Source organism: Echiichthys vipera (genome assembly GCF_963691815.1).
Source record: "Echiichthys vipera genome assembly, chromosome: 22".
In the NCBI taxonomy this organism is placed as follows: domain Eukaryota; kingdom Metazoa; phylum Chordata; class Actinopteri; order Perciformes; family Trachinidae; genus Echiichthys; species Echiichthys vipera.
This window is the reverse complement of record NC_139847.1, coordinates 18,638,014-18,664,555: the sequence shown is the minus strand read 5'-3', so window position 1 is coordinate 18,664,555 and position 26,542 is coordinate 18,638,014. Positions and strand designations below refer to the sequence as shown.

The window sequence follows — 26,542 nt, the reverse complement described above, 5'->3', positions numbered from 1 at the left end:
TTGGTTGCCCAAACTTAGCCATCGTCTTGGTTGCCCAAACTTAACCATCGTCTTGGTTGCCCAAACTTAACCATCGTCTTGGTTGTCTAAACTTAACCATCGTCTTGGTTGTCTAAACTTAGCCATCGTCTTGGTTGCCCAAACTTAACCATCGTCTTGGTTGTCTAAACTTAGCCATCGTCTTGGTTGTCTAAACTTAACCATCGTCTTGGTTGTCTAAACTTAACCATCGTCTTGGTTGTCTAAACTTAGCCATCGTCTTGGTTGCCCAAACTTAACCATCGTCTTGGTTGCCCAAACTTAACCATCGTCTTGGTTGCCCAAACTTAACCATCGTCTTGGTTGCCCAAACTTAACCATCGTCTTGGTTGTCTAAACTTAACCATCGTCTTGGTTGCCAACAATGTGTAAGTATTCTGTAAAAGTCCTGCAGATAATTTGAAGTGCTGTGGTTTTTCCGTCTGGTTTCTCCCCTTGCCTCCGTACCATAGACTGTAGAACTCACCTGAGCTGCTCACATGTGCCACATGGGAAAGCAGGAACACCTGTAAACTTGATCCAGAACAGAATGTCAGCTTTGTAAGATATCATACCAGTCAAGTTAAATAGAATATCATATTTCATAAGATATCGTACAGACTGACATCCTCACCTTAGAGCAGGGGGTCTGCAACCCGCGGCTCCTGGGCCCATGCGGCTCTTGGGCACCCTTTCAGTGGCTCCCTGTAGCTTTGCCAAAAAGATAAGATGTAAAATAAAATAAAACATAGGGTTTTTTGTTTGTTTTTTTTTTTTTTTACAAAGGAGACAATCTTTCAGAGGGAACACCTGTTATCTTGGAGTTCGAGGTGATTTAAAAAAATATATATTATGTGGAACTAAAATATGTGTGACATCCTTCGTCTATGGCCCAACACCTTTCCCTGCCGGTGGCTAATCTTGAGTTTCTCGCATAATGGTAGCTCCCCGTATTCTTGATATGTGGTGAGAAATTATCAAACAATATTTTTTATAACAGGTAATAATAGGAATAAAATGTCAACAGTTTTCTTTATTCTAGATTTTTTGTAGATATCATATAACTACATATAGACATTCATAAGCTGCGACATCAAATATGTTTTGCGGCTCCAGACAAATTTGAATAGTTGGAAGAGGGGGCAAAATGGCTCTTTTGATAGTAAATGTTGCAGACCCCTGCCTTAGAGAGATGCTCAGTGTAGTTTTGACTGCAAATGTCTCCTTCATCCTTGACCAGATGCCTGTGTCTGGATCACATTAAGAGATTTCAACTTATATATTAGGCTAAGGGCTGGGATTAAACACTGAGATCTGATGGCAGTAGCACAGACACAACCAGTGGCATCCTGGGGGCAGTAACTCAGTCTAGAAGTAGATTTCAGGTGAAGGGGCTAATATGTGTCACTCTCTAAAGATGTGATAAAGCTCAGCAGTGAGAGCGTCACTGGTGATGGAGTAAGTCCAAGGTCAAAGTGCACATGGAAAGTTAAATCAGTCTGGTTTCTATGGCAAACAAAGATAAACAATCATTTGTTATGTGTCTAAGTAACGAAGTGTGACAACAGCGATGATGCTGAAAATATGAGACAAGAACACAGCCTTTTCAGTTTAACCAAATAAAGTCCAAAGCCTCAAGTAAATAATAATAATAATAATAATAATAATAATAATAGCTAAATGTTCCAGATCTTCCCACTGTTTCAGTATCATAAACATAATATAATTGCTCAGATTAATTGATCAAAACTCAAAGCAGAATCAGCAATATTTGAATAATCCCAGGGGGAAATTGTTTGTTTTAAACATCAGTTTAAATGAAATGGATTCATGGACTTACTGAACCAGTGTTACTGTATTTACATCCTATCCAAAGAATGCAAAAAGGTGTGCCTGCGTGATCAAAGTATTGTGTTTATTACGCAACGTGCTCTTTAGCGCCTAACAATCCGGGTTAGTATTTGTGATTTAGTGTTTGATGGGCATCCCCACCCTCCCCGTGAACTGCTGAGGGGTCAAAAAGTGTACAGGCTCAGATAGAAGTCACACCCAAAGAGAGCACACCCTGTCCGTATCGCTCACGGTTACTGATTTACACATTTTGCAACATCAAGTAATGCAGCGATTCAGCATCTGCACCAACCACCCGGCCCATCCACCCTGGTTTCCACTCAGCACCCCCCTCCCCACCCTGGCCCTCTATATAAAGTCCTGTGCTCCGGCCCCTCTGTCTTCTCTGCTGCTAACCAAGAGTTAGCCATGGATACATTAAAGTTTATATTTCTGCTGCTATGGATGTGTGGCTGCAGAGCAGGGGCACAGGCACAGCACAGGTGAGTCCATACCCCCAAAGCAGACTGATCAGGATTTTTATTCTTTTTAATGATTTATGATTTTGTCCTGCATCAAAAATCATAAGGAATCATTGGTTCAATTGGACCGGGCTGTCCTGTCTCATCACTGGCACATAGGCCTACGTTCCTCTATGTCATCACGAGACGCTTCACTTCTATATTTATATGTTTATTTTTACACTTTTCTCATTTAATTCAATTTATTCAATCGTCAATGTTATTAATGTTCTGTTAATCCACACATCATTTGCAATACTAATTATTCAAATTCCTGCATTTATCATTGCATAATTCCTTCATACACTTTTTTAAATGTCAGTATGTGCAAATCAGTCTTATTTTATCATCCTTAATCTTCAAAAATACATATAAAAATTCTTATTTACTTTGTGTGATCTTGTTTGTAGTTTTATCTTGTTTAGATCGTATCACACAGTTTTATCTACTTTGATTTTACATTCATTTCCCCAGTGTTATCATATCAGTGAATACACAAATGCCATGTATAGATAACTAGTACATGTATGAAATTGAAACGAATACTATTCTCGGTTTCAAACGTATGGAGTGTAATACAGTGAGAGAAAAGAAGAAAGGGTCAAAACCAAATGAAACAACACAAAAAGATCTTAAACCAAACACAGGACCCAAAAGCAAAGACAGCGAAAGATCCTGTATATAACATTATTTGTTTTCATCTCCAACCTGATCATTTCTAACACAGTATATCTAATCCTCTCCACTTAATATAGGTATTTCTCAGTCAATCATTTCTCAATGATCATTGTATTATTTGTTCAGAGTATCTAAAATCCTGGCTGCTAATGCTGCAGCCAGCCCTGATTAATGAATTAATTCATTTTATTTAAAGGCCTGAGGAGGGTCAAATATGTGCGTTTTTTTCTTTCTTATCCTGTTAATCCCCTTTCCCTCAGCTTGGGAAGTGCTGCTCTGTGGTTTCTGTGTGAATCCCTTTTAAATCCCGATAAAGAGTGCACACTCAGTAATAGCAGTGATAGTGAGTTTATGGGGACTTTATTGTACTGAATTGTTTTTAAATGATGCCATATTACACTTTTTAATCTATGCTTATGGCTCCTGCTGTGCAGCACGGGCACTACTATGATGTTTGTTTTGATCAATTGAACCTGTTTAAATCAAAGTGAGAGGAAACTAGCACATGTTGCATGTTGATGAAACTGGCCCTTGATTTTGTTAACTCAAACTTCAAATAGGATTGTTCCATGGTTGGTCCTATATGTAATTTCATACTAATGTGGACTGCAGTATAAACTATAGTGGTTTAGATAAATTTAAACTTTCAATTTCAGGCTCATTTACAGTATATTCCTATATTATGTGCATCTGGGCATACTGTGTCTTTAAGTCGTATATTTGATCATTAGTCCTTGGTAATATTTGGTAATTGACGTTTTTATTCTTCTTAACTTTACTATAAAGAGAAACAGGCTGCTTTCAACAAAAGTCAATTCTGAATTTGTTCCCGTGTCTTTTACAGCCTGCAGAACACAAACAGAGATGGTAGGTTGATTTTAATCATACCAAAAATTCTGTGTATCTTTATCTTTAATCTGAATTGGATGGGTTAAGACAGTAGCACGGCATGTGACCCCACCACGCTGCCCTTGGCATGGACGTGGACTTTACCTCTTTACAGCTTCTTATCTTCACTATCCACTTTTACACTGTGCCGATGTGTTAACACAACCCAAACCTACACACATACAATACAAACTCTACAGAGAGACATCCGTCCTCACAGAGAGGAGTCAGAATCGCTCTGTTAATAACTTTAGATGCCTTCACTCACGCACAAAATCAGATCCGACTAGAGACCATGGTGACGACTTCTCCAAACCTGGTTGTAAGTGGTTCTTCTTTACGAATGTCTCTATTGAAATGACCGTCACAGAATGGTGCGTTGTATGTAATCTACACCAACGCACATTTAAGTGGAATTCTGGTGTAAAATCATCCCATAGTTCTTTTTCGGCAAATACACTCATCAAATAAGCTATTTAGACAATTTTTTTCATGTATGAAACAGAGAAATACGGTATAGCCGCAAACAGCCGGACGAGTCTAACACTGATTAGCTTGGGGCAGCACTGTGAAGACATTCAAAGGTCTTTTTTAACCACTAATACTGCTGAAAATAACCGCAAACCTCTGCAGCAGCATGAGAAGAGTCCTTACACATGAAACAAAGCACCAATAGGCTCCTTCCTTTGGGATTGACTTTGGTAATCCACTTGAATGGACTTTACTATGAGAGGAGCTGGTGCCTGAGCCAGTTAGTAAGTCTTTCAAAACACTCTTTTAACAAACTCTGGGCTAACTAACTACGTTGTTGGTGCTTCGGTTAATGTGTAGGGACTCTTCTCACGCTCTGTTAATAACTTTAGATGCCTTCACTCGAGCACAAAATCAGATCCAATTAGAGACCATCTTGTCATGGGATGGTCCCTTCCTTCAACCCCCCTACTTCCACCATCCTCGCTCGAACCACACCCACCTGGCCTTGATTTTGATCTCAATGACACACCTGTAACGTTTCATGACTGCATCTTGCCCAATGCCACTCCACAAATTTCAACCCCCTACTTCCCTCGATCGTATCACACCAATTGTTTGATCTAAACTACACACCTGTAACGTTTCATGACATCATCTTGCACGATTGCCGTTCTATTGCGGTGATAAAATCCGTCCACAGAGAGACAGACACACATATAAACACCTGGCAAAATACTGAAAACCTCCTCTGTGGTAGTTCCCGTTACAGTAGGTGTCTCCAGTACCACATTTTGTCATGATGACCCAAAATAATGACACAAACACAGACTCACAAACTGAAAAACAATACCAGCTTCATTTCAAAGTTTGTGTCTTTATGTTGTTGTCATCACACCAATAAGCTTACAAAGCAGCAGTAAAAGTGCCATGGACATTTTGTGCCCTGGGTTTCACCTCTCAGGTTGTGCACACTACTGTAGACAAGTTTAAGTTGAGATAATGCATTTATAAGATCCTCCTGACTTTAGCGTCCCCCCCTCCTGTTCTGAAACCAAACATTTACTCATCCACCCGTTTTTAGAACAACTCATAACTATATTTAATAATTTATATCAAGGACCACAGATTGCTTTGTCGATAAATTATACATTATCCATTTATCTAACTGTCTATGTTGTGTTTGTCTTTCTCCAGAAGTAGTGCTGACCTCCTGTGACTTTAACCAGGACAGTGAACCATTCTGCAGGTTCAGTCAGGACAACACAGACAACGGTGACTGGACCCGACACAAAGGTCCGACCCCGACACCTGGTACTGGCCCCAGTGGAGACTACCCTGATGGAGGTCAGTCCTGAATGTGCAGTTTATTAGAAATGTCTAATTTCGACAGGTAACCAGGCCATGATTGAGGTCAATTTAGAATCCTCACCCTGACGTCTTCTTTCTGTCTCAATCTGCTTGCAGAGGGCTTCTATATCTACCAGGAGTGTGACAATGTGCCTAACGGACAGAAAGTTCGTCTGCTGAGCCCTGCCATCTCATCATCGGCTTCTCAGATCTGTGTCCAGTTTCGATATTACATGTACGGCTCAGACAGTCAGAATGTGTTGAGGGTTCTTGCCAAGAGGCCCAGCGGTGAGATGGATGTCTGGAAGAAGACAGGTATCCAGAGTCCATCATGGCTGAAGGGCTCTGTCACCGTGTCCAAACCCAGCGGTCAGAACATCAATGTGAGTGTTAGCAGATCACTGTAGATGTTGCTTTAACAATCAGAAATGTGGACGGAGAGAGCAGCTGCATGGTGACTGTGATCCAGTCTGGCTTTGAAACGACTTTAAAAGACTTAGATTTCACAGTTAAATACTGACCTTACATACCATCAAGTCTACTGGCAGGTGCATTGCATTAAAAAAGTTACCAAGATTCACACTGTCAGTCACTTGTATATAAAGAGTTCAAAGGTTCTATGCTCTGTCTATAGATTGTGTTCGAGGCTCAGAGAGGCTTCACTGCTTCCTGTGACACAGCTCTGGACAACATTGTCATCACTGAAGGAGCATGTCCCTGTAAGAGACAGACACACACACACACACACACACACACACACACACACACACACACACACACACACACACACACACACACACACACACACACACACACACACACACACACACACACACACACACACACACACACACACACACACACACACACACACACACACACACACACACACACACACACACACACACACACACACACACACACACACACACACACACACACACACACACACACACACACACACCCCTACCTGTATCACTGATTGTCCAAATGTGTGTGTTTTTTCACAGCTTGTGTTTCTGGCTGTGATTTTGACACTCTTGGTGAGCTGTGTGGGTGGTCGAGTCATACTGACAATGCTGAAATATTTGGCTTTGACCAGTGGATTGGGCAAACAGACACTGAAGGCACCGGCCCCGATGACGACTTCTCCAAACCTGGTTGTAAGTGGTTCTTCTTTTCGAATGTCTCTATTGAAATGACTGTCACAGAATGGTGCGTTGTTTGTAATCTACACAAACGCACGTTAAAGTGGAATTCTGGTTTAAAATCATCCCAGGTACTTTTTCAGCAAATTCGGTCATCAAATAAGCCATCGAGATGATTTTTTTCAGGTCTGTACGATCAACGGAGAAATCCGGTAGAGTCACAAACAGCCGGGTGTGGCTAACACTGATTAGCTCGGGGCAGTACAGGGAAGGCATTAAAACGTCTTTTTTAACCACTAATACTGCTGAAAATAACAGCAAACCTCTGCAGTAGCATGAGAAGAGTCCCTACACAGAATGGACTTTACTATGAGAGGAGCTGGTACAGGGGCCAGTTGGTAAGTCGAGATCAGATAATGTACCACCTGTACAGGGTTAACATTGTTTTTCTTCTGACCCCGCGTTAAGATAAAAATGTTTTTGCTTCAAGGTACATAGTGTAACATTTTACATGTATTAATCATTTTATTGCCAATGGGAGAACAGGTTGTAATGTGACCTAAAAAATGAGACTTTCCCTACCTTTCTCGGTTGCCTATAACAGACGGACTGACTTCTATGTAAAGGACTCTGGACACATTTTCTGAGATGTTTTGCCACTTCTGGACCCTTACCTCTCTTCAGCTCCCCTACAGCCAACAGTGTGCAACATTAACTAATGTTAGCTAAGAAGTGGGGTCCGCTAGCATCAACAATTGACCAGCACCCACCACATGTTGGGTGTTCTTTGTAATGGCACTAACTGACTTGCTGATCCAGTGGCTGGTAGTGTGGGCCGCAGCTGAACAGCATGTGTGTATTCTGTGTTGTCGTGGTACAACAAATCAGAATCAGAATCAGAAATACCTTTCCTCCCTTTTCCTCCAATTCTGATAAAAAAAAATCCTAGCAGAAACACTGATGTGAAACATACTGTGATTTGTGTGACTGTGGCTAATGTCAACTATTGTTAGCTTGCTTGCTAATGCAGATTAATTGCAAGCTAGCTGATTTAGCAAAACACTGTCTCCATATTGCTCTGTTAGCTACTGCGACCACCAGTCGACCATAAATGTGAAGTGCGGTTTTAAATGAACGCTAGCTTGTGCCGGTCAAGTCTCATCTGATTACAGCACATTCATTCTGTAAATACTCTTTAGTTCAGGATGAGTCATCAAACATTTGACAGCTATATAAATGTAAAAATAATCTGTTGTTTTTTGTTTACATATTTGGCATATAACAAAAGATAAATAAAGAATTAACACAGGGAAATGGGATTAAATCTGGGGAGATGTATTTTTCATTTCACTGGGACTTTTCATATAGAGATAAGTCTTTTCATGTCCACGCACTTCTTTCCATTGACTTTGTACAACTTTTTAAAACTAAATGAATTTGTTTTATATTATTCTTACCTTAATGGCACTTTTTATTATTTTGTAGTGGGCGCCTACATGTTGATGGATTCTTTCGAAGCTATCCCTGGACAGAACTCTCAGATAAGAAGTCCTATAATAAATCCGTCTTCTGGATGTCTGGATCTCACCTTTCACTACTATCTGTATGGCACAAGCACCACAATGCAGCTCAGTGTCCACACTATGACTACAGGTAGACATACATTTCTTATAATGTCCATACAGACAGGAACACAGACAGCATGAAAATGTTTAACTTGAATGTTTTTTTCTGTTTGCCAGGTGGAAGCCTTGGACCTGCCCTCTTCACTGTCAGGGGGAACCAGGGTCAGGGCTGGAAGCCTTCAGAGGTCCGGTACTTGGGGAATACTGCTATTCAGGTAAATACTAGAGCTCTCCCTCTTTGTGTATGTGTGTGTGTGCATAGGTTTATATTAACCTTTTCATATTTATATATGTATTTCAGTTTGTGATTGTGGGTACCTATGGAGAAACTTCTCAGACAGATATTGCTGTTGATGCCGTGTGTGTGATGGCCTGCAAAGGTGAGAAACTGACCTGAGGAAATTGAAAATACTTGCTGCACAATGAGAAATACAGTATGTACAGTATATGCTGTCTCTATGTTTTCATGAGAAACTATACTTACATTTTATTTATAGCTCAGCCCACAACTCCTTTACCCCCGGTAACATCTCCTGGACCTACAACACCCAAACCACCAACTCCTGGACCTACAACACCCAAACCACCAACTCCTGGACCTACTACACCCAAACCGCCAACTCCTGGACCTACTACACCCAAACCACCAACGCCTGGACCAACTACACCCAAACCGCCAACGCCTGGACCAACTACACCCAAACCGCCAACTCCTGGACCAACTACCCCCAAACCGCCAACGCCTGGACCAACTACACCCAAACCGCCAACGCCTGGACCAACTACACCTAAACCACCAACTCCTGGACCTACAACACCCAAACCACCAACTCCTGGACCTACAACACCCAAACCACCGACTCCTGGACCTACTACACCCAAACCACCGACTCCTGGACCTACAACACCCAAACCACCAACTCCTGGACCTACAACACCCAAACCACCAACTCCTGGACCTACTACACCCAAACCACCAACTCCTGGTCCTACAACACCCAAACCACCAACTCCTGGACCTACAACACCCAAACCACCAACTCCTGGACCTACTACACCCAAACCACCAACTCCTGGACCTACGACACCTAAGCCACCAACTCCTGGACCTACAACACCCAAACCGACAACTCCTGGACCTACTACACCCAAACCACCAACTCCTGGACCTACTACACCCAAACCACCAACTCCTGGACCTACGACACCTAAGCCACCAACCCCTGGACCAACTACCCCCAAACCGCCAACGCCTGGACCAACTACACCTAAACCACCAACTCCTGGACCAACTACACCAAAACCACCAACTCCTGGACCTACAACACCCAAACCTACAACGCCTGGACCAACTACACCCAAACCACCAACTCCTGGACCTACTACACCCAAACCACCAACTCCAGGACCAACTACACCCAAGCCACCAACTCCTGGACCTACTACACCAAAACCACCAACTCCTGGACCAACTACACCCAAACCACCAACTCCAGGACCGACTACACCCAAACCACCAACTCCAGGACCGACTACACCCAAACCACCAACTCCAGGACCGACTACACCCAAACCACCAACTCCTGAACCTACTACACCAAAACCCCCAACTCCTGGACCAACTACACCCAAACCCCCAACTCCTGGACCGACTACACCAAAACCACCAACTCCTGGACCTACTACACCAAAACCACCAACTCCTGGACCAACTACTCCCAAACCGCCAACTCCTGGGCCGAGCACACCTAAACCATCAACTCCTGTACCCACTACACCCAAACCACCAACTCCTGGGCCGAGCACACCTAAACCATCAACTCCTGTACCCACTACACCAAAACCACCAACTCCTGGACCTACTACACCAAAACCACCAACTCCTGGACCATCTACACCCAAACCACCAACTCCTGGACCTACTACACCCAAACCACCAACCCCTGGACCGAGCACACCTAAACCCACAACTCCTGGACCAACTACACCAAAGCCACCAAGTATGATGTCCTCATCAACGTTTGGTTTTAAGTTAAATAATACTTTGTTTATTTCTTAAAATATTTTCCGTCTTATTTTCTCACATCTATTTTCCCCATTTTCCATCAAACAATTTATGTTTTTCTGCTGAACAGAACCATGCCCACCTGATGCAGACTATATAGAATGTGGTCCAGCTTGTATCCCCACCTGTATGGAACCGTCCACCAACTGTTCTGGCTCTTGTATCAGCGGCTGCTTCTGCAAACCAGGGTTTGTCTTCAAAGGACGGCGCTGTGTGCCATTGGAGAAATGTGGTTGTCTGGATGATCAGAATAACTATTATGAGGTAAGGTGTCCTATGAATTATACCCATATGCATACATTCCTGTTTAGTAAAAAATATACAATTGTAAAATAGTAAATGACATGAAAGTTGTACAAACAGGACACTTGCCAATATTGATCCTTTTTTCAATTTTGTTTTAGCCTGGCGAGATTGTTTTTGGGGACGGCTGCTCAAAGCTGTGTCGCTGTGCAGGGAACTACACTTTGGAATGTGTTGATAACTCCTGTGACCCCACTGAAGAGTGTCGCGAGATCAATGGTGTTTCAGGCTGCTATCCTAAAGGTAATATTGTCTGGGAATGGTACTAGCAGCTTGAAATAATCTAGCTTGAACAATATAAAAAGCAAAAATGTTTTTAAAAGTCTGTCTTCATCGAATAGCGAGATAGGATATTGGTTAAAATAGGGTTAAGGTACACACTTTTTGACAAACTTTCCTTGAAAACATAATCCTAGTAGTATTTCTTTGTAACTGACATTGTGACTGAACTGTGTCAGTTCACTGACTTTATTACTCTGCTCGTGTTGCATTTTAGCATCCATCCTTTTCCTCTGACTCTTAATTGTGACGACTGCTGTTCAGCAAAAGTTCATACCAGTGAAACATTTGTAACAAAATAACTTCTAACATACACTTTCTCATATCTCAGGTACATCCACATGCATAGCGTCTGGTGATCCCCACTACACAACCTTTGACAAACGCAAGTACAACTTCATGGGCAACTGCAGCTATTTGATGTCTGGACCCTGCAATGAAACAACTCTGCCATACTTCGAGGTCCATGCCGACAATGAGAATCGTTTTAACAGGCCCACCATCTCCTATTTGAAGGCTGTACATGTGTATGTACACATGGTGAAGATCTCCATCCTCAAAGGTGGCACTGTACAGGTAAGAAATGAGTCTGTTGAACAGACTATTGCCGTTTCTACAAGGTATCGACAAGAGCTGATGATATTGTGCAGCTACTAATGTAGTTCAAAAAAATGTAAGATTCTCTGCTTTTTGTAGCACCGGTGTCACAGCACTTACTGCGCCACTGGACCAGTTCTAGGTTCTAAGGAGTGGGAGCAAAATAATTACACCAGAGGCCGTTGCTTAAAATATAAAAAGCTGGCAATTTACTGAATTCCAAAACACATACAAAACAGTACATAAAATAAAATATCCTGCAGGTTCCTGAAATTTAGTTGAGTATAACAAAAAAGTATTTCACTCTTTTGGTTCTTTAGTTCACCTATTTATCTAAGTCAGGCTAATTTAAGTTAATTAGACCGGTCTTTTCTGATAGGTTGCACCTATTTAGAATTCCTATTTTTTCTTCTTGAGTTAACTCTTTTTCCCTTTCTTTTACAGGTAAGAAAATACCTTAAATTACACAATCAGGTCATAGTGGACCACGATCATTCAAATAACATTCAAAATATGAACTCAATACGCAAAATAAAAGTATGACACTTCCAGATCAAGTTCACAGTCCAAATGTAAGTTCACGTTTCAGTTCAATGAAAAGCTTCAGTTCGATTCAGTCCAAAAATAAATCAGTTCTCAGTTCAGTTCAAACCCAATTCTGATACTCCTACCGCTCTGGTAGCGAGTCACCATTCGCAGAGGACTTCCTCACTGATGCGATGGAGAAGATGAGTGGAAGGTCTGGGTCTGGCTCGCCATCTTGAATCCTGTCTATGCATGTGCACGGCCGCACACGGCAGAACAATCCTCGTCCCGACCGAGCTTCAAACCAATCATAAAACCTGACCTGTGTAACAGGTCATAAACACAATAAATCTCTTTAAATCTTCAAATTACACAAATAAATGTTTAACAGTCTCTGAGTTTGTAACATTACTGCTACGGTGCTTTTTCATCTCAAAATGGCGGCGGAGCGGTCTCTTTGAACTCACGGCTCCGTCTCACACATCAAATACTGCAAGCGCCTTTCATTTACACAGCATACAGTCACTTTCATGACATTCACAGTCTTCATAAACCCAAAATATTACTGGTAAACAGTTTATGACGGAGCATTTCCTTATAAACAGCTACTTTTTAGCGTTAGCTCTCGCCATGAAAAAAAAGGTACAACATGGTAAAAATGAAAAATAAAATCAACACAAGACTCACCAAAACCGGTGTGGTTTGGTACACATAAAATCCCGTCAGTTCCCGACCAGGCAAGTTATGTTTTTCCGACTGCAAAATCCATTTTTTCACTCCGTTTTCTGCTTATTAATCTCCACTCGTTCGCTCCGATGTCCTCCTCTGCTCTACCCCTCCGGTCTCTGCTGCGCGTCACTGACGCGCTGCGTCGCTAGTCCCTTAAAGGGCAGCGATATGAATTTCCTGTCGGCATACTTTTCATCTTCAACATTAAGTTATTGTTGTATTAACTTTAACTCTGATTAATTCATTTACATTCAATTAATCACGTTTGACTTTTAAACTGATTTATGCAGCTTTTAAAGTACTTATTCTTATTTATACCATATTTTAACATGGGTTACATTTTCAATAGTTGTCTTTCTATTTTCTCAGTAATCATATATAATGTAAATTGCAACTGATTTCCACACACAGGTGAATGGGACCAATGTAAACCTACCAGTGAGCCCGGCTCCAGGTGTCTCTGTGTTCAAGTCAGGAACGCACTACACTGTGTCCATGAACTTTGGTGTGACTGTTCGTTATGATGGAAACCACTTCATGGACATAAAAGTGATCAAAGAGTGAGTGAAGACTGAACAGATATTTTTTGATGATTGGTTTTTCATGGAAGTTTTGGAATGATGCTGATGAAAAAGGAATTTGATCAATGAAAACGATAGTACTTGTTTGGAATGGAGTCTTGCACGGGTGGAGACGTAGAGTGTCGTTGCTCTAGCCGAATACATGTTCTCACTTCAACAAATCACTAACGTGCGGATTTTCTTGAAACCTGCAGCTATGCAAACAAGCTGTGTGGACTGTGCGGAGATTACGATGGAGATACCAAGGATGACTTCCGTAAGCCGGATGGATCATTGACCAACAATGCCAATGAGTTTGGACACAGCTGGAACACTGATCCAGAGTGAGTAGCATGCATTAATATTGCTACAGGCAAGCCGCATGTACAGACTTTATCTGACAAGTTATAAAAAGTATTTATTTGATAATGTCTCAATATTGATTTAATATTGAATGTGTTTGGTCCCAGGTGTAATAAAAGACCCAACACCACCATCCCTGATTGTGAAGTAGGAGAGCAGGAACAGTACGAGAGCTCTGGATATTGCGGCATCCTCCTGGACAAAAAGGGCCCCTTCGCTGTGTGCCACCCCAGAATCAACCCAAATGTTAGTCCCTTCACACGCATATACAGTACATGTACAGTATACATAAATGTGAAGCAGTTCCATGTTTTGATGCTGTACGATTTTTACGCACAGTAAAAGACAAGCTGTACAATGTCATTACAATAAGAAGCTGAAAAAAAGGTTGAGACAGAAATTAGAATTTCTGGTTGAAGGTGAAGAGACAAAATTAAGTAACTCAACCAACTATGTGTGTGTGTGTGTCTTCAGAGTTTCTTCAGGGACTGTGTCTTTGACCTGTGTGAGCTGGATGGAGCGAGGCCCATTCTGTGTGAAGCCATAGAAGCCTACGTCCATGAATGCCAGGACCGCGGGGTGAACATCGGACCCTGGAGGAATGAAACCTTCTGCCGTGAGTGTTGGGTGAAAGAATGGAAGGATGGATGGAGGGAGGGCAAGATGCAAAGACGTTGTAAAATGATGTAGTTGCACAGGGCTGATAGGATAGTTTCCCTTAGCTGAGTCAAATTATTCCTACTATTTTAATTTCCAATTTGGCTACATATGTTTTTGAACTAAAGTGTTTACTTATAACCTGCTAAGTAAATTGTGTTTTTGTACATTTATTATGAGTTAATTATGGCCAAAAAAGTCACATCTTGATAATACATTTGAGAAATACAGGCCCCATATTCTCAGCATATGCCTCTATGCCCACTGACCTCAGCCCTCTATCCTCCCCTTAGCTCTGAAGTGCGCCCCCAACAGCCACTATGAGCCCTGTGCAGACCCCTGTCAAGAGACGTGTTCTGGGAAACCCCCCTCCTGTGGTGGGCCCTGCTCCGAGGCCTGTGTGTGTGATCCTGGCTACGTCATGAGCGCCGGCAAGTGCGTCAAGAAGAGTTCCTGTGGCTGCAAACACACTAATGGACAGTATTATGAGGTAAACCATCGTAGTGAGGACATTTCTGCTTTGTGAAGACACTGTGGCCTTTGATTTAAGCTTCCTCATGCTAATGCAGTTCAAATGTGTGTGTCCTTGCGTGTGTGTGTGTGTGTGTGTGTGTGTATGTGTGTGTGTGTGTATGTGTGTGTTTGTGTGCGTGTGTGTGTGTGTGTGTGTGTGTGTGTGTGTGTGTCTCAGCCTGGAGATGAGTTTTATGTGGAGGACTGTAGGCTGAAGTGTAGGTGTGATGCTCCCTTCATTACCTGTGCGGCCTCTGTTTGCCCCCCAATGCACGAGTGTAAAGTCCAGGAGGGAGAGCTGGGCTGCTATCCTACCAGTAAGTTTGCAACCACCACACTACTAGTCAAGGTCACTTTACTGGGTCTGAATCATGTTGCTCTTAACTGTAGCAGTCAGCATGACGTTGCTACAGCTAAACAAAAGGTGTTGTATCGTCCAGAACCAAAACCCATGAATCTAAAATGGAACGCATCATAGGATTGGCTCAAGATACTGTCCTGTAACTATTTGTACTGAAAGTGTTTCAGTACAATACGTGACGACACATACAGTACATGTAGGTACAAGGCAACCAGATCTGATGTCAGGGTTAACAATGTCATCTCATCTCATCTTCAACCTCTTATCCGGGGTCGTGTCGCGGGGGCAGCAGCTTTAGCAGGGGACCCCAAACTTCCCTTTCCCGGGCCACATTAACCAGCTCTAACTGGGGGATCCTGAGGCGTTCCCAGGCCAGTGTGGAGATCTAATCTCTCCACCTAGTCCTGGGTCTTCCTCGAGGCCTCCTCCCAGCTGGACGTGCCTGGAACACCTCCCTAGTGAGGCACCCAGGGTTCATCCTTACAAGATACCCGAACCACCTCAACTGGCTCCTTTCAACGCTAAGGAGCAGCGGCTCTTCTCCGAGTTCCTCATGGATGCTGAACTTCTCACCCTATCTCTAAGGGAGACTCCAGCCACCCTCCTGAGAAAACCCATTTCGGCCGCTTGTAATCGCAACTTCGTTCTTTCGGTCATGACCCAGCTTTCATGACCACAGGTGAGGGTAGGAACGAAGATTGACCGGTAGATCGAGAGCTTTGCCTTCCGGCTCAGCTCTCTTTACGTCACAAATAATTCATGCTGAAATAGTTTTGTACTACGAGGTACCAACAAAGCTAGTAGATGATGAAGATGGGGTAATGAGTTGTTGTTTAAACCATGCTGTATATAAAGATGGACAGCTCCCTGAAAGGGAAGTCAAAGCATCTGGATCGCCCTCTGGTGGCTGGCTGCAGTATGGGTAATAAACCCCGCCTCCTCCATGCTAACAGATGGGACAAAAGCCATAATAAAAAAATATGTTTTCCCAAAGTAGTTAAGTTAAGTAGTTATTATTATATTTATGTTATTATTAATTGTTATAATTTAGCCATGTCCATGTCTGGGATATTTTGGCTTCACTTTTACAGTGGGAGGAAGATGCATCCCCCATCTTTATGTTCAGTCAAACACTGCATTCCAATACCCATACTACCATACTATTTGTATGCCATAAAATATTTAGTATGTCCCAATACATAGATGCAGTATGTCAAATGCAGTACGCCAACACACATTTTTCTGTTACCACACAGAACAACATCTCAATGCGAGTTATTCAATGTTGTCTTCTTCTCAAAATGATGAGTGGCTCCACGTTGACTCTGATACCTCCAGCTGTGCTGTAGTCTGATGTTCTGGGGTTGTCCCTCTCTTTCTCTCAGGCTCCCAGGACTGTGTGGTGTCCGGAGATCCTCATTACAACACGTTTGACAAGAAGTTCTACAGCTTCATGGGAACGTGTACCTACACACTGGCCAGAACCTGCAGGAACAACACAGGTAGGAACAGGTGTCCGTCATTCCCATTGTATCCGAGGGACTTCTTTTTTATCCTAACATTTGCATACTTATTCAATTTAATTCAATTCAATTCAATTCAATTTTATTTATAGTGCCAAATCATAACAAAAGTTATCTCAGGACACTTTACAGAGTAGGTAAACGAAACGAAAACCTTCCCTATTACAGGCATGAACGTCGGACAGACCCAGCTCTGTGGAGGACGTGCATCTGTTATCCACCTGCTCTTAAACATTGTCCAATCACAACCACATTCAGAGGATCCACTATGATCCTGTAGAATCTGATGTCCTTACACCAGGAGGTGGCACTACAACTACATGATAAAATAACGTAACCATAGTGGCCGTTCATCTAACTTATATAAAGCCACATTTCCATGAGAAACGCAATTTAATTATGTTGGCACATGTGGTTTTTAAACATTTAACATGTGATAAATCCACATTTACGTGCTGTTTAAGAAAGCTTAAAGCAAAAAGCAGACAATGAAGTGTGTGTATGCCCCCTGTGCAGGTCCTTGGTTCTCAGTGGAGGGGAAGAATGAGGAGAGAGGAGTGAAAGGTGTGTCCTACCTGAGAAAGCTCTATGTCACTGTGAATGGAGTCACTGTGACCCTGATGAAGGCCAGGAGGACGCTGGTCAGTATAGACAACATTTACAACAGTACTCAATGTAGTCTGTGTCTATGTGCGTGCTGTTACAAGCTGTCAGTGTCACAGGGGCATGACTGGGCACAACACACACGCACACACGCACACAGCAGCTTCATCTCCCTCTCTATATCTTAATCTTGTGGTTTAGAGAAATGAAAGCCAGCCTCTTGTCTCTAGTTCTATTCACCTTTTTCTTTGATCTTATCCCCGACTTCTATCTCTTTTTAATGCTATAATCCCAGATATCTTTCCACACGCTTCCTCCTCATCGTCTCATGTACTCATCTGCTTGATCCGTCCACAGATTAAAGGTTTTCCCTGTGTCAATGCTCCGTCATCTCATCCGCCTAGAGATCTAAATCCCTGTGTGCTGGCTTTCATTCATGTCTCAAATTTACCCCATTACCTTTATATATGTTGACTTCCTGTTTTTACACCTCTGTACTTATATTATTTACTACATATGCCACATGTACATCTAGGGATGGGGCAATAATGGATCTGTATGTGGATTGTGATAAAAAAACAGTCATAATAAGTTAATCCTGGTGAATTTCAATTATTGGGATAATTGTGAATATCCTCACGAGTGACTTTTGCTGCAGTTTACTTCAGTTTTTCCTCTAAAAGTAACATTCATTTGGTAAGTAGCAGTTCAGATCTAGTAGAATGTATTTTATTCGACAGAAAATCCATCTTCTCATTTAATGTAGTCTATTAAAAAAGTAGAAGGTTATTAAATTTGTTCATGTAATATGCTCTCTGTTCTGCTGCAATCTTTATGACATACTAGGATGATCTCATGTTTTACGATTATCACTTTTTATTTAAAAGTGTCCTAAGATAACTATGATTTGACACTACAGTATAAATACAATTTAATTGAATTTCAAATCTATTGTTTCTTAACTAAATGTGAGATAATTCCAGTGTGTTTTGGTGCCATTTGAAGTACATTTCAATGATTATCGGGATAATATTGTGAATTATTTTGGCCAATTTTCGTATCGTCCCATGCATATACATCTACATTCCAGATAATATTTAATGAATTCATTTTGTAAACGCTAAATACCACAAATATATTTTATTTTATTTATATTTTATATATGTAATATTTTATCCCTATATTTCAACTTCTGACTTATTTAATGTCTTAGACTCCCTTGTTTTGTGTTTTGTTTTTGTTGCGTGATTTTCTTTTGATGCATATTAAATGAGCAACAACTGCTTCTCTGTAACAGTAAATAACTTGATAGTAAAGCTGACAGGAAACAAATACATATAAAGTGTCCCTGCAGCTTCTGTCTGACGCCTTCTTTATGTTGTCTTTGTTTCCTTTCCTCCGACAGGTGAACGGGCTGCGAGTGGCCCTACCTCACTCCCCCTCCCCTCTCATGTCTCTCAGTCTCGCCGGTCAGTACATCACCCTGCACACAACCTTCGGCCTCCGGGTGCGCTGGGACGGAAACCATTACGCCCAGATCTCAGTTCCCAGGTTGGTAAAGTAACAATCAGGTGGTCACACCCTGTCAGAGGGTTACTGCACAGACATATCAAATACAGCAGATAACTATTGAGCTGAATATAAATAACAGAACTTTTTAGCTTAGAACATCAACACTACAATTCAATTTAATTCAATGTTATTTATGGTGCCAAATCCTAACAAGGGTTATCTCAGGACACTTTACAGAGTAGGTAAAGACCACACTCTATGACTTATTTATGGTTTACATAGACCCAGCAAGGAGAATTAATGTAAATCTACATATCTATGTCTGCAACATGGTGTCACAGACTCAAACTTCCCAACAGCTCTCTTTGGGGTTTGTGGAAAAACTACAACAATTAAAACAACTTAAAACGGAGTGGGTAATCTACATTCATTTGGAATCAAACAAAATGTGTAAACCTTAAAATGATAGTTTGGATCTTTTGAAGTGTGGTTGCATGAGTTACTTCTCCGTAGTCAGTGTGGTTCCTACAGTAGATGATGTTAGCATGTTGCTGTTTTGAAGAAGCAGAGAGGAGGAGACACAGAAGCTGCTGTGGACAGAGTCAATAGTTAAACATATTCTAAGACCTCGAAAAAAAAACGGATGGAGGCAGTAGACCAGCAATTTACTGTCTTTGTCAATGAAGTCTGGTGGCTTTAAAGAGAGCATAGATAATAGCTTCAGTTCTACCCCCGTAAATAGGGTTGTCTGGCAGCAAGGTAAAGCATTGAAAATATTCTAAATATAGCCTACACTTAAACTGATGCTGATGTTTTTAGGCTAAAATACGTTGAGCTGCTGTCCCCATCCACAGCAGGACATGTCTTAGTTTCCATGACAGGACGCTGCTTCATATAACCACACTTCAGAATATCTGAATTCAATTCAATTCAATTTTATTTATAGTGCCAAATCCTAACAAAAGTTATCTCAGGACACTTTACAGAGTAGGTAAAGACCACACTCTATGACTTATTTATGATTAACAGAGACCCAACAACTCCCCCGTAGAGTACGGTGGCAACGAAAACCTTCACTACAACAGACAGGAACGAACAGACCCAGCTCTGTGGAGGACGGACATCTGTCTGCACCGGTTGGAGAGGAAGAAAAGGAGAGAGAAAGAGAGACAGAGAGAGAGAGACAAAGACAGACACAGAGAGAGACAAAGACAGACACACTTCCAGTAACTATAATAATACCTATAGTAATGTGAATATGACTTATATGTTATGGCGGTTAATACAGCAAAAGTGAATAGTGAGAGATGTGATTTTACATTTAAGTAGCTATGGATTATTTTGCAATTCTCACTTTCTTTTGCTGAAAGGACGAACACTTAAAGTATATAGACTGCACATGAAGCAGCTGAAACACACCCTGGAAGACAGGACGATATGTAACAAATAGTACAAGATGCTATAATCTGCAGAAGGTCAGAGTTTAATCTTGCCGTAGGTATATTTCATATAAACAGCCTAAGAAGTCAGATGTACATCTGTCCAATCTGTAGTTCAAACTTCATCTAGATCTGCTATTTATAATAAATCCTTCCAACAGTCTTAATACTTTGCTTTTATATATGTTCCATTAATGATGCCCTGACCAATAGTATCAGATGAAGAGCTTTCTGCTTTCTGTTTATTTGTTTCTAGAATTCCGTGAAAGGGACAAACACTATCTGACCTTTTAAGATTCCTTAGGACGTCATCTCTTAATCCCGCCGTCTCTTCGTCTCTGTCCCTGCAGCTCCTACTACGACCAGATGTGCGGCCTCTGTGGCGACTACGATGGGAACCCAGGCAACGACTTCACCAAACCAGACGGCAATCTGGTGGGAAATGTCAACGACTTCGGGAACAGCTGGCAGACAGAAGAAGATGAGGATGATTCGTGAGTTTAACTTTAGCGCTGGAATCTGAGAATTCGAGGGTTTCCTTTAAATGTTTTAAATTCACATGTAGTTCAAGCATGTGACTAAAACACACGCGACTATGCTCATCACTCACGGGTGGACTCAAGTTACTAATAGTTTGGGAATGAGAATAAAAAATGGATTCATACTCGTGCACAATGGGACATTTAGAACTAAAGAAAAACATTCATCATATTTTGTAGAGAAAGTGTTATTATTTGTATTATTATTATCATTATTGTATTATTATTATGCAAAGAATGATTTGTTTTGAAAAGTAGATGAGATGGAACGTGACCCTGTTGTTGTGTTTGTGTTGATCAGGTGTAGCCCAGGCACCAAGCCTGACCCAGACTGTGACCCCAAACTGCAGGCTGAGGTGGTGAAACCAGACAAATGTGGCAAAATCAAAGACCCTGCTGGACCCTTCAGGTGAGAAATGAACTTTTTTAAATGATTATTATTGTTATTATTGACCTGTTCCAACTGTAACAGTGAAGGGCTTCTGTGGAGCAGGGTCTCAGGATGTAGGTCAGGCTTTGAAGCTAATTTGACACAGTGGCCAAATGGTGGAATCTTTGTCACATGATGTCTTCTGGCCCAAAAATACTTTTTCACATTGATTTAAATGACAAAGAGACATCTGCAAATCAGGATTGGATCCATTCAATCCAATAACAATAATTAAATAAACAATGATAATTCAACAACATTTCAGAGCCCCGTGATTAAAGAATTGAATCCCCATTCAAGTTTTCTAGAGCGCCAAACCAGAAGTAGTCTGGCATCACCAGACTAATTAGCATTTGCAATTAGTCTGGTGATGCCAGGCTAATGTATATTCATTCATTCATCTTCAACCTCTTGTCCCTATCGGGGTCGCGGGGGGCCGGAGCCGATCCCAGCTGACATCGGGCGTGAGGCGGGGTCCACCCCGGACAGGACGCCAGTCTATCACAGGACACATGGCTTATGTATAGATATATATATATATGTATTATAGTACGTTCATATGTGTTTTCCAAAAGGTTTTATCACTGCAGAGTAAAATTATTTTGGATTCCATTGGATAGACCTACAACCAATCAGAGCAGCGAAATGACCATGCACACTATGGTTCTGAAAACATATTTGACCTTAGGCAAAAATACATATATCATTTTATAATTGATTTTATTAAATTAACCTTTAGCTGTTTACATTGAATCCATATGTGAACTCCCTGTTCTGAGCCGTGTCAGCACTTATTTATCTGGTGTGTATCAGATAACATACTGTGGACAATACTGTGGCTAGGTACAGGTGTGATTGTAACTCCAAACATCCGTGTGCATATTTTCAAATGACTGTTTTACGTCTACTTTACGACTGCACAGATGGGTGTTTGTGGTATCTTTACAAAGATTATCTCACTCCTTTATCTATTTCAGATTACAGTTACAGCTTGTTCTAGGAAAATCACATGTATAGGATTGGACTCTGTACCACATTAAAGCACATTCACACACAATTTGTTGTCTCTCTTTGGTTTATTAAAATGTTTCGAATGGCTCATTTTCAAAGCCTCTCTCTCTCTCTCAGGTCCAGTTGGTTAGGATGTGATCTTATGAATTTCATACGTACTTGTTGGTATTTGTAATTCTTTAAGGAACGATTAAGAGGAAGGTTCAAGTGACACCTGCAGCATATCATTTCATGAGTGTTTTTCTCTGTTCCAGGGAGTGTATCAGTGTGGTGAATCCCACTCCATTCTTCCAGAGCTGTGTGTATGACATGTGTCAGTTCAATGGCCAGCAGAGTGTACTGTGTGACCAGCTCCAGGCCTACACTGATGCCTGCCAGAGCGCCGGAGCCAAAGTCCACCAGTGGAGGACTCCAAGCTTCTGTCGTAAGTGTTCAGTGTCAAACTTTATGTTTTCCAAAGATGATTGTTTTCTCGGTTTCTGCTAGGGGAGTGTTTCTGTCATTCCCAATGTATTCATGTGTTCACCCTACCCTCCTACCGTGCCTTTGTCCGTCATCTCTCCGTCCCTCTGTCCCTCGGTGCAGCCCTCGCCTGTCCTCCCAACAGCTCCTACTCACTGTGTGTGAGTTCATGTCCAGAGACGTGTCTGGGTGTGGGCGGACCAGCCGGCTGTGAGGACGTGTGTGTGGAGGGTTGCAAGTGTAACCCGGGCTTCATCCTCAGCAACGACAAGTGTGTGTCAGTGAAAGACTGTGGTTGTGTGGACACCAGTGGAAGCTATCACCCTGTAAGTGGGAGTAACGACTAAGTGGCTCCAATTCATTCCATTTATACTGATCGATTCATTATCGTATCATTATAGTTTAAATCATAGTAATGTTTCTCATCTGAACACTGTACAATTTGCATTTGTGTTCGTGTGTGTGTGTGTGTGTCAGGTGGATGATAACTGGTACTTGGAGGGTTGTGGGCAGAAGTGTGTGTGTCACAGCGGAGGATTGATCCAGTGTCACAACAGCACCTGTAAACCAGCCACTGAGAGCTGCCAGCTGCACGATGGAGAATATGAATGTCGTCCTCTGGGTATGTTAAACACACACACACACACACACACACACACACACACACACACACACACACACACACACACACACACACACACACACACACACACACACGCACACACACACGCACACACACAAACACACACACAACATACAGGTTGTTTTGATCAGCAATCGTGCTACTACTTGGACCATTTGTCAATAACTTATAGCTAGCTATTTGAACCATTTATAAATAACTTATAGCTAGCTCTGGATTATGAATTTCAGTTTCGATCTTGAATATATGAAACAAAACTGAAGATTTGTAGTGATATACAGTATTTGAATTAAATAATGCAACAGGGAATTCAAATTGGCAGAAAATGGGGGAAATATTACTCATATACATGCAGAGGTACATGAAGTCTTTAAAGCTCCATTTGAGTCTTTGTATACTCTCTGTGATTTACAAAAAATTCCACATGCTATTGCTAGTGTTTTCGATTTAGTGTTAAAATGGTGTGATTCTTCAGCAAACCCCGACAGTTCAGATGTCACACGGTTCAGCTAAATTCTTCCCTCTCTCGTTCAGGAAATGGTATCTGCTCAGTATCTGGTGATCCCCACTACACCACCTTTGACAAACACACCCACCATTATATGGGCGCCTGCTCCTACACCCTGTCCAAACCCTGCAACGTCTCCTCCGACTTGCCATACTTCACTGTGGACACCCAGAATGAGCACAGAGGAAGTAATAAGAAGATTTCCTACGTCAGGGCTGTGGTGATCAATGTGAACGGTGTGACTGTCATCCTTGGCAAGGGCCGAACGGTCCAGGTATGTTACCTGACAGACTCAACTAACTATTCAAACTGATACACTTAAGCTTTAGATGTGCTTGCTAAGTGAGTACGTTTTTTTTCAAAACAAAAATGCCCAAATGTCTTGTTTCAATGTAAATAAGTAGTCTTTTTTAGTCTTCTATAGTAGTCTTTGGGAAAATCGGTCAATGAATCTGATTAATTCGGGAACAATATACACACACATACGCATCAGAATAAACATCTCCATGTTCTTCAGGTCAATGGGACAGTGGTTGTCCCACCTGTCACCTCCATCAGCGGTGTTAAGATTTACCTGAGCGGCAAGTTTGTTGTCCTGGAGACGTCCTTTGGCCTGAGAGTGCGTTTCGATGGTAACCACCATGCTGACATCACCGTGCCAACCTCCTACAATGGCCTCCTCTGTGGAATGTGTGGTAAGAATCACCGTCTCTTAAAGTGCAATTCCGGCGTAAATTAATCCTAGGGTCTTTTTCGGCAAATACACTCATCAAATAAGCCATCGAGACAATTTTTTCGTGTAACAACTATTAACGGAGAAATCCCGGACATTCGCTAACAGTCGCTAACAGCTCAATGTGGCTAAAACTGATTAGCTCGGGGCAGCACGGTGAACACATGAAAACGGCTTTTTTTAACCACTAATACTGCTGAATATAACAGCAAACCTCTGCAGCAGCATGAGTCTCTAAACAGAAAACAAAGCACCAACAATGTAGTTAGTGAACCCAGAGTTTATTAAAAGAGTGTTTTAAAGACTTACGTACAGGTACCAGCTCCTCTTGAAGTCCATTCAAGTGGATTACCAAATGCAATTTACGCCGGAAATTTCACTTAATACACCTCAACACACAGACATTTTAAAGGATAACTCACACATTTTCAACTGGGATTTTCACAACAATGAATTCCAGTCAAAGTTTTGTCATTCCTTCATGGCAGCAACAGTGTGTCCACTGTATTTGCTTCAGTGTACAGTACCCTGAACTACCAGGCCAACTCAAAGCAATCTTTTTCAGCCTGTTGACTAAGTCTTACTGTTTGTGTCCCCGACAGGAAATTTCAATGGAAACTCCAAAGATGACAACTTGAAACCAGACAATACACCAGCTGCTAACACCAACGACCTGGGAGACAGCTGGCAGGTTCCTGACCCGCGGCCTGAGTGAGTCACATAATATGAGATATGGTCATTATTACACAACACAAATCATCACTTTACTTCAGTCTAATAAATCCTCCACCTCTTCTCCAGCTGCACCAACGGCGGAGGACAGGAAGACTGTGACAAAAAGGTGGAGGAGGAGGCCAAGAAGCCCACCAGCTGTGGCATGATCACAGATCCCAATGGTATGACACAAGCGCACACACACAGTAGCCTGGTGCCACTGTGGAAGTGATCATTGAGCAAAGGGAGTTTGTCTGGCCTTCATCCCCTCTCTGTGTCTTGATCTTGACCTCAGGTATCTTTAAGACCTGCCATGCCGTCGTGCCCCCTGAGCCTTACTTTGGAAACTGTGTGTACGACATGTGTGCCACCGGAGGTCAGACCGTTGCTCTGTGCCAGGCCATAGAGAGCTATGCTGACATGTGTGCTGCTGCAGGAGTCCCCATCGCATGGAGAAACAACACCTTCTGTCGTAAGTCTGCGTGTGTGTGTGTAAAAAAAAAAAAAAGGTGAATCACTGTATGAATTATGGAAAAACTTTCTTGTGGCAGCAGCATGATAGAAACATCATGGACACGCCCGCTCACTCGCTGTGAAGTGTCTGCACAGTGAGCATCTCTATTCCCACATGGGCTCAGTCAAACATTAAACAGACCCTGTGGTGTCCAGTCCAACTGAACCAGACATTTGCGTTCTCACATACAGCTTCTCTAGGTAATCTCTGGACAAGTGTGAAAGGGGCTTTAGCTCCTGTATGTGCCACTTGTTGCCACAGTGTGGTAGCATGTTCATCAAAAGGCCTGTTTTAAAAAAATAAACTTCATCTCACTTAGGTTAGGAACGCAGGATCCACATCCTCCGTAAGTGACAAGCTGCCGAAATTCAGTTCATTGAATTTTAACAGAAGGTTTGAGTTTGACATGTGATACATATACTGTAGTACG

The 26,542-nt window shown here is 42.0% G+C and overlaps 1 protein-coding gene across 1 annotated transcript in view; it reads left to right on the top strand.

The window, feature by feature from the left end:
- Positions 1-955: 955 nt before the first annotated feature.
- Positions 956-26,542, top strand: part of zanl (zonadhesin, like) — a gene marked incomplete at both ends in the record, with an annotated part of 38,597 nt that continues 13,010 nt past the window's right edge. Inside the window, 32 exons of the mRNA XM_083936955.1 lie at positions 956-984; positions 3,892-3,914; positions 5,604-5,753; positions 5,874-6,139; positions 6,391-6,475; positions 6,767-6,919; positions 8,390-8,557; positions 8,647-8,744; positions 8,831-8,909; positions 9,261-10,529; positions 10,665-10,858; positions 10,999-11,140; positions 11,508-11,752; positions 13,439-13,587; positions 13,803-13,931; positions 14,058-14,196; positions 14,425-14,566; positions 14,901-15,097; positions 15,299-15,437; positions 16,867-16,983; positions 17,521-17,645; positions 19,013-19,158; positions 20,909-21,052; positions 21,399-21,506; positions 22,793-22,962; positions 23,124-23,326; positions 23,478-23,622; positions 24,178-24,425; positions 24,669-24,846; positions 25,487-25,595; positions 25,686-25,780; positions 25,894-26,070. Coding sequence (XP_083793081.1) covers positions 956-984; positions 3,892-3,914; positions 5,604-5,753; positions 5,874-6,139; positions 6,391-6,475; positions 6,767-6,919; positions 8,390-8,557; positions 8,647-8,744; positions 8,831-8,909; positions 9,261-10,529; positions 10,665-10,858; positions 10,999-11,140; positions 11,508-11,752; positions 13,439-13,587; positions 13,803-13,931; positions 14,058-14,196; positions 14,425-14,566; positions 14,901-15,097; positions 15,299-15,437; positions 16,867-16,983; positions 17,521-17,645; positions 19,013-19,158; positions 20,909-21,052; positions 21,399-21,506; positions 22,793-22,962; positions 23,124-23,326; positions 23,478-23,622; positions 24,178-24,425; positions 24,669-24,846; positions 25,487-25,595; positions 25,686-25,780; positions 25,894-26,070 — 5,761 coding nt within the window. The remainder of the gene's footprint in view (positions 985-3,891; positions 3,915-5,603; positions 5,754-5,873; positions 6,140-6,390; positions 6,476-6,766; positions 6,920-8,389; positions 8,558-8,646; positions 8,745-8,830; positions 8,910-9,260; positions 10,530-10,664; positions 10,859-10,998; positions 11,141-11,507; positions 11,753-13,438; positions 13,588-13,802; positions 13,932-14,057; positions 14,197-14,424; positions 14,567-14,900; positions 15,098-15,298; positions 15,438-16,866; positions 16,984-17,520; positions 17,646-19,012; positions 19,159-20,908; positions 21,053-21,398; positions 21,507-22,792; positions 22,963-23,123; positions 23,327-23,477; positions 23,623-24,177; positions 24,426-24,668; positions 24,847-25,486; positions 25,596-25,685; positions 25,781-25,893; positions 26,071-26,542) is intronic.